General features: G+C 39.9%; 2 protein-coding genes across 3 annotated transcripts; both read left to right on the top strand.

Moving 5' to 3' along the window:
* The first annotated feature begins 2648 nt into the window (after positions 1 to 2648).
* LOC111332083 (uncharacterized) lies at positions 2649 to 4531 on the top strand. 2 transcript variants are annotated; one of them, XM_088744080.1, is made up of 3 exons: positions 2649 to 2842; positions 3170 to 3485; positions 4107 to 4531. In XM_088744080.1, the coding sequence occupies exons 1-3, from the start codon at positions 2743 to 2745 to the stop codon at positions 4363 to 4365; spliced, it is 675 nt and encodes a 224-aa protein (XP_088600206.1). In that variant the 5' UTR covers positions 2649 to 2742; the 3' UTR covers positions 4366 to 4531. The 2 variants fall into 2 exon arrangements, with proteins under 2 accessions (XP_088600206.1, XP_088600205.1); XM_088744079.1 differs by having other exon boundaries at positions 2650 to 2902.
* A 6939-nt stretch (positions 4532 to 11470) lies between these two features.
* Positions 11471 to 13734, top strand: LOC148717437 (uncharacterized). Its single transcript, XM_088744066.1, has 3 exons — positions 11471 to 11820; positions 12443 to 12743; positions 13353 to 13734. The coding sequence occupies exons 1-3, from the start codon at positions 11661 to 11663 to the stop codon at positions 13609 to 13611; spliced, it is 720 nt and encodes a 239-aa protein (XP_088600192.1). The 5' UTR covers positions 11471 to 11660; the 3' UTR covers positions 13612 to 13734.
* The last annotated feature ends 1655 nt before the right edge of the window (positions 13735 to 15389 follow it).

Consider the following 15389-nt stretch of genomic DNA (forward strand, 5'->3'; position numbering starts at 1 on the left):
GGCAAATAATGGGAGAACACCGACCGAAAGTAAAGGCACGGACGCAGATAAGGGAAGCACGGGTGAGACAAAAGCTTGCTGTTTTTATCTAACCTAGTTGGAAATTATATGATTCTCGATTCGGACTGTTAAAGAGATAGCGAGTGGTTGGGTGCGCATTGCGAGGTTCAGAAAAACAGCGAAGAGCAGAGGAGATAAGTGAGGTTACGAGTGTGTGGGGCTTTTCAAGGACGAGTGAAGAGGCAAATGAAACAAAGCAGTGTCATCCCATTTGATCACGGCTTTTTGTTTTAGACGTAACTTTGACAAAAAGGATATTTAATACTATGGTATCAGGTCTATTAGGACTGAGCGAGTATGCGATGCGTTCTCATCTGAACAAAGCACAAACGATATAAATATGCAGATTTTCGCTTGGTATCTGTCGCGAAGTTACATGTGACTGAATCCTTTGATGAAACGCTTATTTTATACAAATATTTTCTCGCACATGAAAGGTCCGTCTAATAATTATTCAACGAGCAGTGCCGTGTATTTCTTTAGTTTTCTCTTAATTAGCAACCCCCCGTCAAATCGTAAATGAGACGAAAAACTTGAAACGTCTAGCGAGTCTTAAACCCTTTACCGAAGAACAGAGATAGAACATGATGTAATTAAAATGATGAAATTCCATCAGGAAACTGTCCTAAATCAAGGAAAAATAGGCAGTATTTGAACTCAAAATCCGGCAAAGTTCTACGGAGCATAGTTACCTTTTTAAAAAGGAACATCACAGTATGCAGTAAGGCGTTTCGTGCACGATGCTATAAAATATTGCCGAGAGAAGTTCTCTCGATGAATTTCATTCGGCTTTGTAACTTTAAGTCTGCATAAGTTTACCGGCTTGCATTACACGGCACCTTTCCAAAATGATATATTTTACCTCTTACACGTTCCCTCTTCTTAAAACATAGCCAAAGCACCATTATAATAGTTTCACAAAGTGATGTCGTGTTGTAAGCATAAAGTTGACGGAACTTGATATTGCTTATGAATCTTAAAATACGATATTTTGGAATAATTCAAGGCCAATAAAATTAAATCCGAGAAAAAGCTTGAAGTTTGACGCTATATTTTTCATTCATGACCCTTGGAGAGCCCTTGTAGGAGAAAATGGGTCCCAAAAAATAATTATAGTAGATGTCTCGTCAAGAAAGGAAACTATTATTTTATCATTTTTTACGGACTCGCTCGGCTGTGCCTTGTGACTCCACAACATTTTGACCATTGTTATAACGAATATCGTTGTCGATAAGAGTGCAGACCACGCTAAACCACTGTCGATTTATTAAACTGACTTTGTTTCCATCTTATGATGAAACGTCCCGAGTCCATTAAGAGTAATTTCACGCGCGCACGCGCGTTAAGAGATCTACTAAAAAAAAAAGGTAAAATTGCGTGCAAATTCAGTATATTTTCACCAAGAATTTTAGTTCTTCTCGAGATATAACGGAAGCAGTGTTCGACGATAATCTCGTTGGAAAATCAGGATATGCATGTAGAGTGAGCGACTAGCGGGGAGTAAACATTACAGCGTGTTTTTTTTCAATGTTAGTTTAAGTGTACAAGGTGAATGTCAGCGGGTGACAACTTTTTTGTTTCACGGGTATGCTCTTTGTGTCTCTGTCTTGGTTTTAGTTCTTCATTGCGGACAATAACTTATCATAGTCAAAACATGATCGATGTTTAATAGAACATATTTTTCAAATGCTTGTGATAAGGAATATAATTTTGGGTCACCTACTAGTTTCTATTCCCTATATCGCAAGAACTGCAACTTGAAAATTCCTTTAAGATTAGAGAAGAAACCGAGCCCTCGAAAAAGCGGTTTAATAATGACTCATTATACAACTACATGTACACTACCATCGTTCAAACAAATGCAATCATAGTTTGCGGTTGAGTTGAAGGAGTATTTATACTTCATGTTACCACGTGTATTAGCTTTCCTTTTTTCAGGTAACAAGGAAAGTTTCCAGCGAATTTTTGGAACATTTTTCCGAAGACTTTAAAACTCTGATTTTGCTGTAGCATACAGTAAGTAGCACTCTTTATTTACATTTCACAAGGAATTCTATGACGTGAAAAACTTTTGTTGCCGTATAAAAAAAGAAAAAAAAAAACGTCTGCAAAATTTGACCTTCTGTCTGTTACCGCGTTGCCGTCAGTCTCATGTCTTAGTTGAATAACTAAAGCAAGAAAATAATGATAGCGTAATGCAAATCATAAGATCCTTTTGAGAGAAAAAGCTTCCCTGTTAAAAGAAACTTTTAACGTTGTCTAATGCTTTAGCTAACGGAAAAAAAAAAACTTGAAGAAAAAACTGTCGGTTTACCTAAGAAGGATCTTGTGTTTGGCACTGCTTCCTATCAGTCCACCCAAATGAGCCACGGCAAAAAAATTATGAAAAACAAAAAATGAAAACGTACAACAACCGAATTTATCAGTGAACATGATTGTCATTATTCAAATTTGTTTCCCTACTGGGGACAGCTTCATTAACGTTCTGTTTACATTGCTGAAAATAGCGAAACATGTTTGGGAGCTCAGCAAAACTTGTTTCGCCACATTCATGGTAATAAAGAACCCCTCGTGATAAAACGACTTTTCAAGCTCTCGTGGTCATTTGGTATTCTACCTCTAGAGAGGAATAGAGTTCTTAGCCAGAACAAAATCCTTCCTTCACGCGATTTATCCAAGAACATGAAGCCGATCACTGTGGCAGTCCTCTTTGCGCTAATTTTCGCCCTCGGCGTGAATTCTGCGTCCGTCAGCCTTTCCAGCAGCCAACTGACGCTCAATGGTAACGCTCACATTCAGTTTTACGGTCCCAGAGAAGCGATTTGGGCTGGTTTATCCAACGGTAAAAACTGGAATCATGTTTCAGTCCCTTAACATTCAGTGTTGGAAGTACTGTTTAATTACTGTGAAGTCTGTGAACGTTTCCAAAAAATTTCCAGTTTTAGTGAAAGGAAATTCTGGTTCGGCAAACGCAATCCTATCCAAAAATGTAAAAAAATTCAATTTTTAGACAGATTCCCCAGTCTCAAATTTTCGACCAAATACGTAAAAGCCGAAGACGCCTGTGAAGAAAGCCTTCCACTAATTTCCTTCTATTCTTACATTGTAGGTCACAGATATCCCATCATCAACAGTGGTGATCGGATCGCCTTGCGGTCAGCCTATCATTCTGGCAACTATGTTAATTACTGGATGCGCTGCACTACTTCGTATTGCAGATGGTATACATGCCCTGGCCAGGTGATGACTTCATCAGCTTGGTCCTCATGCTCAAGTTACATGTTCTATTACATTTATGCCATGGGAAAGATGAACGGCCAGCCAATCAATAGCGGTGACATAGTGTCGCTGAGTAGCCAAGCCTATGGAAGCAAATACCGGTTGTTCTGTAGTACATCGAGCAGCTATAAATGTCGCATGACTTCGTAAGTGATTATTTGCTGTTGAAATTTCTTAAGTGTCAAAAAAAGAAAAAAAAAAATCAAAAATAAACACGTTTTCCCTGACGCTCGCTAGCATGGCATTCGCCTTTTTTTGTTACTTATCGAGGGGGGCATTGGGAAGAAATCATCCAAAAACGTTTTACATACCAGTTATCAAAACCGTAATCGATCCGATATAGTGGTGATAAGTGGAGCATACAGAGGTTTCGCGGTTATTCGAGAACAGTGAAGGTGCATAATTACCTCTTAGATCGAAGAGAAACCGGAAACCAATCAGAAAACCGATAACCACATCGGATGCCAAATCCGAAAACTCGTCAGTATTTTTGACGAAAACCAAATACCGAAAAAAACAATAGCCAAAAGCACGAATCCGAAGATCTCTATGCCCCTTCCTTACCATTCTATTAACCACTGTGGCTGAAAAACTGAACGGGAACAGCCATCTTCATACAGCTACCCTTATTCAATCCAAAAAGGTAACTCCTGATTAAAGGTTCAATCATTAAAGGTTCAATCGGTGTCAACGTGAAGGGAGATTTGCTGAATGAAAGCAATGTTTTAAAGTAAACATCCTAAGAAAAGTGCTTTCTTTTTCCACAGGACGACCAGCTCACTCACGGGTAACAGCTGGTTCTACTACAATTACGTAACGTTCCAGATCTTTTCCAGGTACGCTACTGATGGTACTCCTGTGCAGTACGGTGATATCGTGGCCTTCAAATACCCCTACGCCTACAACAGCGCCTGGTTGTATTACAGAAGCGGCCGTTTTTATCCCCGCAGCTGCAGCACAAACAGCAAAAGCTCGTGCGCCGCTAAAAATACCACCACTGGCTTCAAGATCTTTAAAAAGCTGTAAAACACGACATCCACAACACGACATCCACAATACGACATCCACAATACGACACAACACGACATCCACAACTTTCCAAAAGATTTCAGCCAGAAAAGTGTCAGTTGCAAGTTAAACTGTATTTTATCGTTTGTCAGAGACAATAAAATCGACGAAAGTTGAAAAACGTCTCGCTTGCCCTGATTGTTTTTCCTCCACATAGGCAATCTGGCCTCTCTTCTAAGATGATTACCACAACTACAACATCAACAAAAAAACAGAAACACGAGAGTCACAGGTTGACAAACCTGTGTAAGATCTAGGTTGCAGAGTCGATTTCTCATATAAATGAAAATGAGGGAATGCTTAGAGGGCTAAAATTGGCATAAATGCTACTTTTTAAAACTCTCGAGAAATTTACGAAGGACTTCGCTCCGTTAAGATACATCAACTGTACTCCATATCGATTCCCGAGTGCTTGTAAATCTGAAAAGCATTTTGTCACTCATGCAGATATACTCGCTATGTCTGTAGAGTAACCATAAAGAGATCATCCCTTGTCGGTCTTAGAGAGGGGGGGGGGGGTGGCTTTGGGATTTTCGCTTTTGCCTATTTTTTTAGAGTTGTTTTTCGGCTTTGGTGCTCATTGCGGTTTGCAGATTTTCCGTTTTATAGTATTCGTGTTTTTAACTAATGGGCTTTCGGATTTTGTGCCCGATGTGGTTTTCAGTTTTTCATATTCGGATTAAGGTTTCTCTTCGATCTTAGCGGCAATCTCGAATAGCTGCAAATCCTCTGTATGCTCCACTTGTCACCACTGTATCAGACCGATTGTGGTTTTGATAAATAGAATGTGAAAAATTGGTCGGTTTTGTGCGCGGTTTTCCGTTTTGATCGATTTTTTTTTTTTTTTGAAGTTTTTTTGCCAGGTTCACCAAACTATCACCAGAATATTTACAAGGCAGACAGTAAGGAGAATCACTACAGAGATCTTGGGAGTGAAAGGGCTAAAAACATAGGTGTTAAGGGTTCTTATGAGGCTTGCTGTCATATACCTGGGAATTTCTGACATTTCTTTATCTTTTTTAGACATCAAAGTTTTAATTGAAGGCAACGGTTTATGCACTAGTGTGTATCACAAACCTACAGACTCGCATAATTACTTGTTGTATTCGTCTTCGCATCCATCTCACGTTAAGAATTCCATTCCTTTTTCTCAGTTTCTAAGACTTCGTCGTTTATGTAGTGATGACTCTGATTTCCACCACAAATCAGAGTCAATGTGCCGGTTTTTCGATAAACGTGGTTACCCTGATTCTGTCGTCCAAGCGGGTTACCACCGCGCCCAACTTATTGATCGACATTCAGCACTACAAACGTCGCATAAGGAAGATTCCGACCGCATTCCATTCACTCTCACGTTTCACCCTCACAACCACTCAGTTAAATCCATAATTCTTAAAAACTTTAAATCACTTCAAAACGATTCAGAGACAAGCACTATCTTTTCGCAGTCTCCGCTCATTTCATTGAAACGCGACAAAAAACATAGGCAATTTTTTGGTCAGAAGTTCTTTTCAGACTAATGACCAACCACGCACTTTTAAATGCACTCGTGCACGATGCAAAACGTGTCCTTTCACTCACAACACTGAGAAAATATCAGGACCCAAACGATCCATTAAGATCACAGATCACTTCAGGTGCACCTCCGGCAATGTAATATATTGCATAACTTTCACTTATTGCAAAAATATTTACATCGGCGAAACAGGCAGAAGACAAGGGGACCGATTCCGAGAACACCTTCGCGACGTGGAGAGGAATGACAAGGACACATGGAAACCAGTCGCTAGACATTTTATTTACTTAATCATTCTAAGCAACATATGGCATTCTGCGGTCTTTCCTTACACTTAGGTAGCACGGAAAGCCGAAAAACTCTTGAACAAAAGCTCATCTTTCAAACCGGCAGTCTTAATCCAACAGGTATCAACGAACGCTTTTCATTCTACTAATTTATTCGTGTTTTTCTCGTTGCCATGTTCCCACCAATCACGTAGCTCCATTTCTGCCTTTAAAAGCACACACAACCCACAATTCCTCTATTCGCTCCGACGAAGGGCTAACGCTCGAAACGTCAGCTTTCATAATCGTAACGATGGCCAATATACCATTTCAACTTTGTTGATATATCTAAATTATTGTGTAACATCTAGGTTGCTGAGTAAATTTCAAAAAGTCGATTTCACATATATTGCAGGAGAACGAGATTTTCATTCGTTCACCAGGAACAAGAAACTTTGTCAAGGCGCAATCTCCCTTAGCAACATTTAAGATACGATTTTCCCCTCAGTTTTCTAATCATTACAAAAACGTTTCTATCTCCGTCGACCCTGACTCGCGTTGTTCAAAGAATAAAAGAAAGGAAGCAAATAATGTTGTGGTATGAAAATTTATTTGAAAGCTATCTGTAATGTTCTTCTCCCAGTCTTTTACTTTCAAGCCGACTTAGTTTTGATCATACGACTTGACTGGGATACTAAGCGGGAATTTATTAAGTAACGTAGGACATAAGGTGCGATAAATTTTAAATGATGATGAAAAATCTAAGTCTGAAGCCTCTACCGCCCTTGATTGTAACCGAAAGAGCGAATGAATCAAACAACGCTGAAGGAATACGAACAATTATCATGGCCCAGATGAAAACAAAAGCTGGGTTTGTTGTATCAACTTCGTGTTACAGTTGTTTATAATGATATGTGTTAGTGGATGTCTAAGCCTCAAGTTTTAAACGGAATAATGAACGCGCGCTAAATAGGCTGGCTTCAAACGTCAAATGGATGGATTTTTGAAGTTTCCGAGAAGGAAGAAAGATGCAACCGCGAGAGAGCAACCTATAAAAAATAAACTGACAGATTGGGTCTTGATTTTAAGGAAGTGGAAATGGATACTGTTCAAGAACCTCTCCAACATCAGACAGTAAACAAGTTATGTCAGTGAATTAGTGGCAGCCGGGCGGACTCGAAGAAATCGTCTTCTCAATGATGCCCGGCGGGCGAATGAAAAAGTTAGATGCCAAACAAATAGACAAACTATGACTAACAGAAAGTAAGGAAGGTTCATTTTGTATAAACATATCGCTATCCATGGTATATTAAATTTGCAAAGACTCTTAGACAATCATTTGACGAAGTACTTGGGCAAAAATGGGAGAACACCGACCGAAAGTAAAGGCACGGACGCAAATAAGGGAAGTAAGGGTGAGACAAAAGCTTGCTGTTATTATCTAACCTAGGGGGCAATTATATGATTCCCGACGCGGACTGTTAAAGAGACAGCGAGTGGTTGGGTGCGCATTGCGAGGTTCAGAAAAACAGCGAAGAGCAGAGGAGAGAACTTAGGTTACGAGTGTGCGGAAGTGAAAGGGCTTTCAAAGGACGAGTGAAGAGGGAAATGAAACAAAGCGGTGCGATCCCTTTTGATCACGGCTTTTTGTTTTAGACGTAACTTTGACAAAAAGGATATTTAATACTATGGTTTCAGGTCTATTAGGACTGAGCGAGTATGCGATGTGTTTTCATCTGAACAAAGCATAAACGATACAAAATAAAAGACCATGAGAAATGTTCTAATGTGCAGATTTCTTGCTTGGTATCTGTCGCGAAGTTACGTGTCACTGCCTTGAAACGCTTATTTTAAACAAATATTTTCTCAGACATGAAAGGTCTGTCTGGTAATTTTTCAACGAGCAGTGCCGTATATTTCTTTAGTTTCCTTTTAATTAGCAATCCCCCGTCAAATCGCAAACGAGACGAAAAACTTGGAACGTTTAGCGAGTCTTACACACTTTACTAAAGAACAGAGATGAACGTGATGTGATAAATATGATGAAATTCCATCAGGAAACTGTACTAAATCAAGACAATATAGGCAGTATTTGAACTCAAAATCAGAGATCTACCGAGCATAGTTACCTTTTACTTTGAAGTCGATCATTGACAATCACGCACCTTGGTGGAGGAGAAAGGTGATTCAAAGAGCTCAAGCTCCATAGTTATCTGATGAGATCAGATCTGCGAAGCTTGACCGGAGAAGAGCCGAGCGTAATTGGAAGGCTACAAAGTCTGCATCTGACCGAAGATCATTTAAATTTCTTTGGAATAAAGCTGTCTTTCTCATGAATAAGTCTCGTTGCGAATTCTACACAAATTTCATCAGCAACATTTGTGGGGATCAACGCAAGCTTTTTGCTGCCACAAAGGAAATGTTAAATCAGTCAGCAACAACGCTCTTTCCACCGCACTGTGACAAATTTGCCTTGGCGAATGACATGGGGTCGTTCTCTGTCAAGAAAATACTGGATCTTCGTGTTAACCTTGATGCAACTGAGAATTCATGTAGCAGTATTAACCACCATTCCTCTCACTGTTCTTCGTCCTTTACGGCTTTTCACCGTGTAGACGTGGCCTATTTAAGGAAACTTGTGCCTAGAGCGCCGACGAAATCTTGTTCACTTGACCCCGTTCCTCATTACTAACATCTTGAAAGATTACCTTGATCAAATTACTCCCGATATTATCAACCATGATAAACTTGTCGCTTGAATCCGGATTTTTCCCCGATAATTGGAAAGACTCAGTTGTTACGCCATTGTTAAAAAAACAAGGTTTTGATTTAGTCTTTAAAAATTTTCGACCAATCAGCAATCTTTCCTTCATTTCAAAATTAGCTGAAAGAGTAGCAGCTGATCAGATCCAATGCTACTTAAACGAGAATGATCTTTTTCCTTCACTGCAATCAGCCTATCGACTGCAGCACCACAGTACAGAAACCACCCTCCTCAAAGTCAAGAATGACATTTTGATGAACATGGAAGATCAGTGCGTCACGTTGCTTGTGCTTCTTGATTTAAGCGCGGCGTTTGATACTGTTGACCATCGCTTTCTCTTGTATCGCCTTCAATCTGATTTTGGAATTTCAGGTTCTGCACTTAACTGGTTTGAATCGTACCTCTCTAACAGAACCCAGCGTATCTCTATAGACGGAGCCCTATCGAATATCTTTAATCTTGAATTTGGAGTTCCACAAGGCAGCTGTCTCGGGCCGTTATTATTTTCTCTTTACGCCAGTAAGCTTTTTAGGATCACCGAAACACATCTTCCTAATCCCCATTGTTATGCAGATGACACAAAACTGTACATCGCATTTAGACCAGGAAATGACATGGAGGAATTCGATGCCTTAACTGTCATGGAATCATGTATCGCTGACATTAGTCAGTGGACGCAAACGGACAAGTTAAAACTGAATGCGGATAAGACAGAATGTCTTCTGACTGGAACGCGACAACAACTTCAGAAAGTCAGTAACATAAGCTTCTTATCGGTTGGCGACTCCAAAATAGCTCCATCATTTGAAGTTCGAAACTTAGGATCTGGTTTGATTCGAAGATGAGTATGCTTAGTCATATTAACAGAACTTGCTCATCCGCATTCTATCATCTTTACAACATACGTAGAATTAGGAAATATCTAAGTCGTTCATTTACCGAAACGTTAATTCATGCTTTTATAACCAGTAGAATAGATTATTGTAACAGTCTACTATATGGCCTCCCGAATTCACATATCATGAAACTCCAACGGATACAGAATGCCGCAGCTCGGTTGGTCACTGGATCACCAAAATACTGCCATGTTACGCCATTACTTTTCCACCTTCATTGGCTCCCGATCAGTTACCGTATAAAGTTTAAGATTCTCCTTTTGACATTTAACTGTTTACATGGTCTAGCCCCTAACTATTTGACTGATTTAATTAGCATCAAAAAGCGATCCAGGTGCTCTCTTAGATCAAACGAATCTTTATCACTCGAAATATCAAGCACCAATACTTGTCCAACCCTTGGTGATCTTGCCTTCCAATCAGCTGCACCCCATCTTTGGAATGCATTACCTTCGACAATTCGTAACATAAAGACATTGGACACTTTCAAGACCGCTATCAAAACTCATTTTTTTAATCTAGCTTTCAAATTGATTTTTATTTTTACTCATGTTTCTTATCCACTTAGCTAGGCTATTGTTCTCTTTGCGTGCATAGACTCGTAGGTTCCAATAGGTTCTTATATCTTAGTTACTTTAGCCATAATTTTATCTTACGATATTGTGAAGCGCGACTGAATATATTCATATAGAGGTCTGCGCTATATAAATGTAAATTATTATTATTATTATTATTATTAAAAAGAAACATCACGGTAAGGCGTTTCGTGCACGACGTTATAAAATATTGCCGAGGGAATCGAAGTTCTCTAGATGAATTTCATTCAGCTTTGTAACTGTAAGTCTTTGTATAAGTTTTCCGGCTTGCATTACACGGCACCTTTCCAAAAAATGTATTTACCTCTTTCCCGTTCCCTCTTCTTAAAACATAGAAAAGTATCGGTTTCACTAGTTCCACCAAATGATGTCGTGTTGTAAGCATAAAGTTGAAGGAACTAGATATTGCTTATGAATCTAAAATACGATACTTTGGTATAATTCAAGGCCAATGAAATTAAATCCAAGAGATAGCTTGAAGTTTGACGCAAGATTTTTCATTCGTGACCCTTGGAGAGCCATTGTAGGAGAAAATGGGTCCCAAAAAATAATTATAGTAGATGTCTCGTCAAGAAAGATAACTATAATTTTATCATTTTTTGCGGACTCACTGGGATGTGCCTTGTGAGTCCACAACATTTTGACCATTGTTATAACAAATATCGTTGTCGATAAGAGTGCAGACCACGCTAAACCACTGTCGATTTATTAAACTGACTTTGTTTCCATCTTATGATGAAACGTCCCGAGTCCATTAAGAGTAATTTCACGCGCGCACGCGCGTTAAGAGATCTACTAAAAAAAAAAGGTAAAATTGCGTGCAAATTCAGTATATTTTCACCAAGAATTTTAGTTCTTCTCGAGATATAACGGAAGCAGTGTTCGACGATAATCTCGTTGGAAAATCAGGATATGCATGTAGAGTGAGCGACTAGCGGGGAGTAAACATTACAGCGTGTTTTTTTTCAATGTTAGTTTAAGTGTACAAGGTGAATGTCAGCGGGTGACAACTTTTTTGTTTCACGGGTATGCTCTTTGTGTCTCTGTCTTGGTTTTAGTTCTTCATTGCGGACAATAACTTATCACAGTCATACCCCTCATAGTAAAAGCGACTTTTCAAGCTCTTGTAGTCATTTAGTGTTCTACCTCTAGAGAGGAAAAGAGTTCCTAGCCAGAGCAAAATCCTCAGTTCCTCCACGCAATTTATCCAAGAACATGAAGCCTATCACTGTGGCAGTCCTCTTTGCGCTAATTTTCGCCCTCGGCGTGAATTCTGCGTCCGTCAGTCTTTCCAGCAGCCAACTGACGCTCAATGGTAACGCTCACATTCAGTTTTACGGTCCCAGAGAAGCTATTTGGGCTGGTTTATCCAACGGTAAAAACTGGAATCATGTTTCAGTCCCTTCACATTCAGTGTCGGAAGTATTGCTTAATTACAGACAGACATCTATATTTATACAGGATAGCCCCTTCAGTGTAGTAAACACTGGTATCAACGGGGGTCCTGTTACCCACCCATCCCACCCCAGGGGAGGACATCCATCACACAGTAATCTCGTGCGTGGGAAATTAACGTCTCCTGCCCCTAACCCTGCAGGAGACGGGACCTCCATTTATTCGTCCCTATCCGAGAAGACTAGAATATCTAACCATTACTTGATGTTATAGAAAGGTAGCATATTCTTCTCAATTATTTTAAGACCCTGAGTGTTGGTCCGGCCGGGGCTCGAACCCTCGACCTCCCGCACAACAGTCCAGCGCTCTAACCAATTGAGCTAACCGGGAGGCGGTTAATTAATTACTGTGAACGTTTCCAAAAAATTTCTAGTTTTATTGAAAGGAAATTCTGGTTTGGCAAACGCAATCCTATCCAAAAATGTAAAATAATTCAATTTTAAACAGATTCCCCAGTCTCAAATTTTAAACCAAATACGCAAAAGCCAAAGACGCCTGTGAAGAAAGCCTTCCACTAATTTCCTTCTATTCTTACATTGTAGGTCACAGATATCCCATCATTAACAGTGGAGATCGGATCGCTTTGCGATCAGCCTATCATTCTGGTAGCTATGTTAACTACTGGATGCGCTGCACCACTTCGAATTGCCGATGGTATACATGCCCTGGCCAAGTGATGACTTCATCAGCTTGGTCCTCGTGCTCAAGTAGCATATTTTATTACATTTACGCCATGGGAAAGATGTACGGCCAGCCAATCAACTGCGGTGATGTAGTGTCGCTGAGTAGCAAATACCGGTTGTACTGTTCTACATCGAGCAGCTCAAAATGTTACATGACTTCGTAAGTGATTATTTGCTATTGAAATTTCCCAAGTGTCGAAAAAAATAACAAGAACAAACACGTTTTCCCTAACGCTCAGCAGCACTTTGTCAGCAACACCTTATTGGCATTCGCCTTTTTTTTTTGGTTACTTACGGAGTGGGGCATTGGGAACAATTCATTCAAAAACGCAAACCGCATAAAATTGAATCCGTCAAAACCGAAAACCGCATGCAAAACCAATAAATTTTCACATCCCAGTTATCAAAACCGTAATTGGTCCGATAAAGTAGTGAGAAGTGGATTATACAGAGGTTTCGCGGCTATTCGAGACCAGTGGAGGCGCATAATTGCTGCTGAGATCGAGGATAAACCGGAAACCAAATAGGAAAACCTAAAACCACACCGGATACCAAATCCAAAAACACTCGTCAGTATTTTTGACGAAAACCAGATGCCAAAAAAAAAAAAAAAAAAAGCCAAAAGCACAAACCCGAAGATTCCGATGCCCCTTCCTTACCATTCTCTTAACCTCTGTGGCTGAGATATGTGTCAAAGTGAAGGGAGATTAGCTGAATGAAAGCGATGTTTTAAAGCAAACATCCTGAGAAAAATTTTTTTTTCCCACAGGACGATCAGCTCACTTACAGGTAACAACTGGTTCTACTACAACTACGTAACGTTCCAGGTCTTTTTCAGGTACGCTACTGATGGTACTCCAGTGCAGTACGGCGATATCGTGGCCTTTAAATACCCGTTCGCTTATAATAGCGCCTGGTTGTATTACAGAAGCGGCTATTTTTATCCTCGCAGCTGCAGCTCAAGCAGCAAAACCTCTTGCGCCGCTGAAAATACCACCACTGGCTTCAAGATCTTTAAAAAGTTGTAAAACATAACATCCACAACTGATGAAACTTCCAAAAGGATTTCAGCCAGAAAAGTTTCAGTCGCAAGTTAAACTGTATTTTATCGTTTGTCAGAGATAATAAAATCGACAAAAGTTGAAAAACGCCCCACTTGAACAGTGATTGTTTTTCCTCCACAAAGGTAATCGGGCTTCTCTTCTAAGATTATGACAACAACTAAAGCATCAACAAACAAACAGAAACACGCGAGTCACAGTTTGCCAAGTCTGTATAAAATCTAGGTTGCAGAGTCGATTTCTCGTATAAAAGAAAATGAAGGAATGTTTAGTGGGCTGAAATTGGCATACATGTCGTTGAAATTTAACGCCCTCTGCTATTTAATTCTCGAGATATTTATTAGGGAGATCGCTCCGTTAAGATGAATCAACTGTACTCTTAATCAATTACCAAGTGTTAAGTCTGAAAAGCATTTTGTCACTCATGCAGATATACTCGCTATTTCCATAGAGTAACCATAAAGAGAGCATCCCTTGTCAGTCTTAGACAGGGAGGCCTTGGGCTTTTCGGTTTTGGCTACTATTTTTAGGGTGGTTTTTCGTTTTTTTGTGCCGGACAACTTCGGCTTTTTTTAGTTTTGGAGCTAATTGCGGTTTGCAGATTCTCCGTTTTAAGTTAGAGCATTTGTTTTTCAACCAACGAGCTTTCGGATTTTGTATACGATGTGGTTTTCGGTTTTTCATATTCGGGTTACGGTTTCTCTTCGATCTAAGCGGCAAGTATGCGCCTCCACTGATCTCGAAAAGCTGCGAAACTTCTGCATGCTTCACTCGTCACCACTGTATCAGATCGATTAGGGTTTTGATAACTGGAATGTGAAAAATTGACGGTTTTGTGCGCGATTTTCGATTTTGATTTTTTTTTGCAGGTTTTAAACGATATTTCTTCCACGATTACGGTTTCTAACGGATCCCAATAACCCCTCCTCAGAGCTTGAAGGGGAGGGAGCGAGGTCTCACCTGTTAGGGGAAGAAGCATAAATGATGCTGTTCTTAAGAACCTGGAGGAGATTCAACTGAGTCTTGAAGCACCACTGCTGTATGTTTCAAACATTTACTCAAACTCCTTTCTTCCCTCCCTCCCTCCCTTGAGTCACGAGTCAAAATATATCATGACCTAAACAGTCATTATGATAATGACACTAAGAATGCACCTAAAATCAACCCAGAGGCCAATTCTATTTCCATTCGGAGTGCTGTGAGTAAGGTGTATCTTTCACTGAACTCTGATGAGGAGCAAGTCTTGATGTGTACAAGGATGTTTTTCGTCTAATCACGAGCGTGGGACAAAGAAAACATTCTGAGTCCCTATGAGGAATCAAACCTCAGACCTTCTGATTCTGCCCTGCGATGCTCTATCAATGAGCCACAGAAACTCTATGGTGGGCAAGGCCCATTATAAAGTTCATAGATAATCTTACTGTGTTACTCGCATGTAGGTAGAGCTTTAAAAAAAGAACCTTTAACCCTTAAAATTCCATGAGTGACCAACACAGAATTTCTCCTTACAACATCAATGCAATATCAAGCAGACACGTGATGAGAATAGAAAAAAATAACAATTAGGGGATTGTTAGTTGATCCAATGCTAGGTTCTCCAAACTGTTGCCAGAATAACTACAAGGCAGACAGTAAGGAGAATCACTGCTGAGATCTTGGGAGTGAAAGGGTTAAAAAGATAGGTGTTAAGGGTTTTTATGAGGCTTGCTGTCATTAGATCTGGTTTATTCAACTCTTGTCTGTCT

Source organism: Stylophora pistillata, chromosome 13, assembly GCF_964205215.1.
Source record: "Stylophora pistillata chromosome 13, jaStyPist1.2, whole genome shotgun sequence".
NCBI classification, from domain to species: domain Eukaryota; kingdom Metazoa; phylum Cnidaria; class Anthozoa; order Scleractinia; family Pocilloporidae; genus Stylophora; species Stylophora pistillata.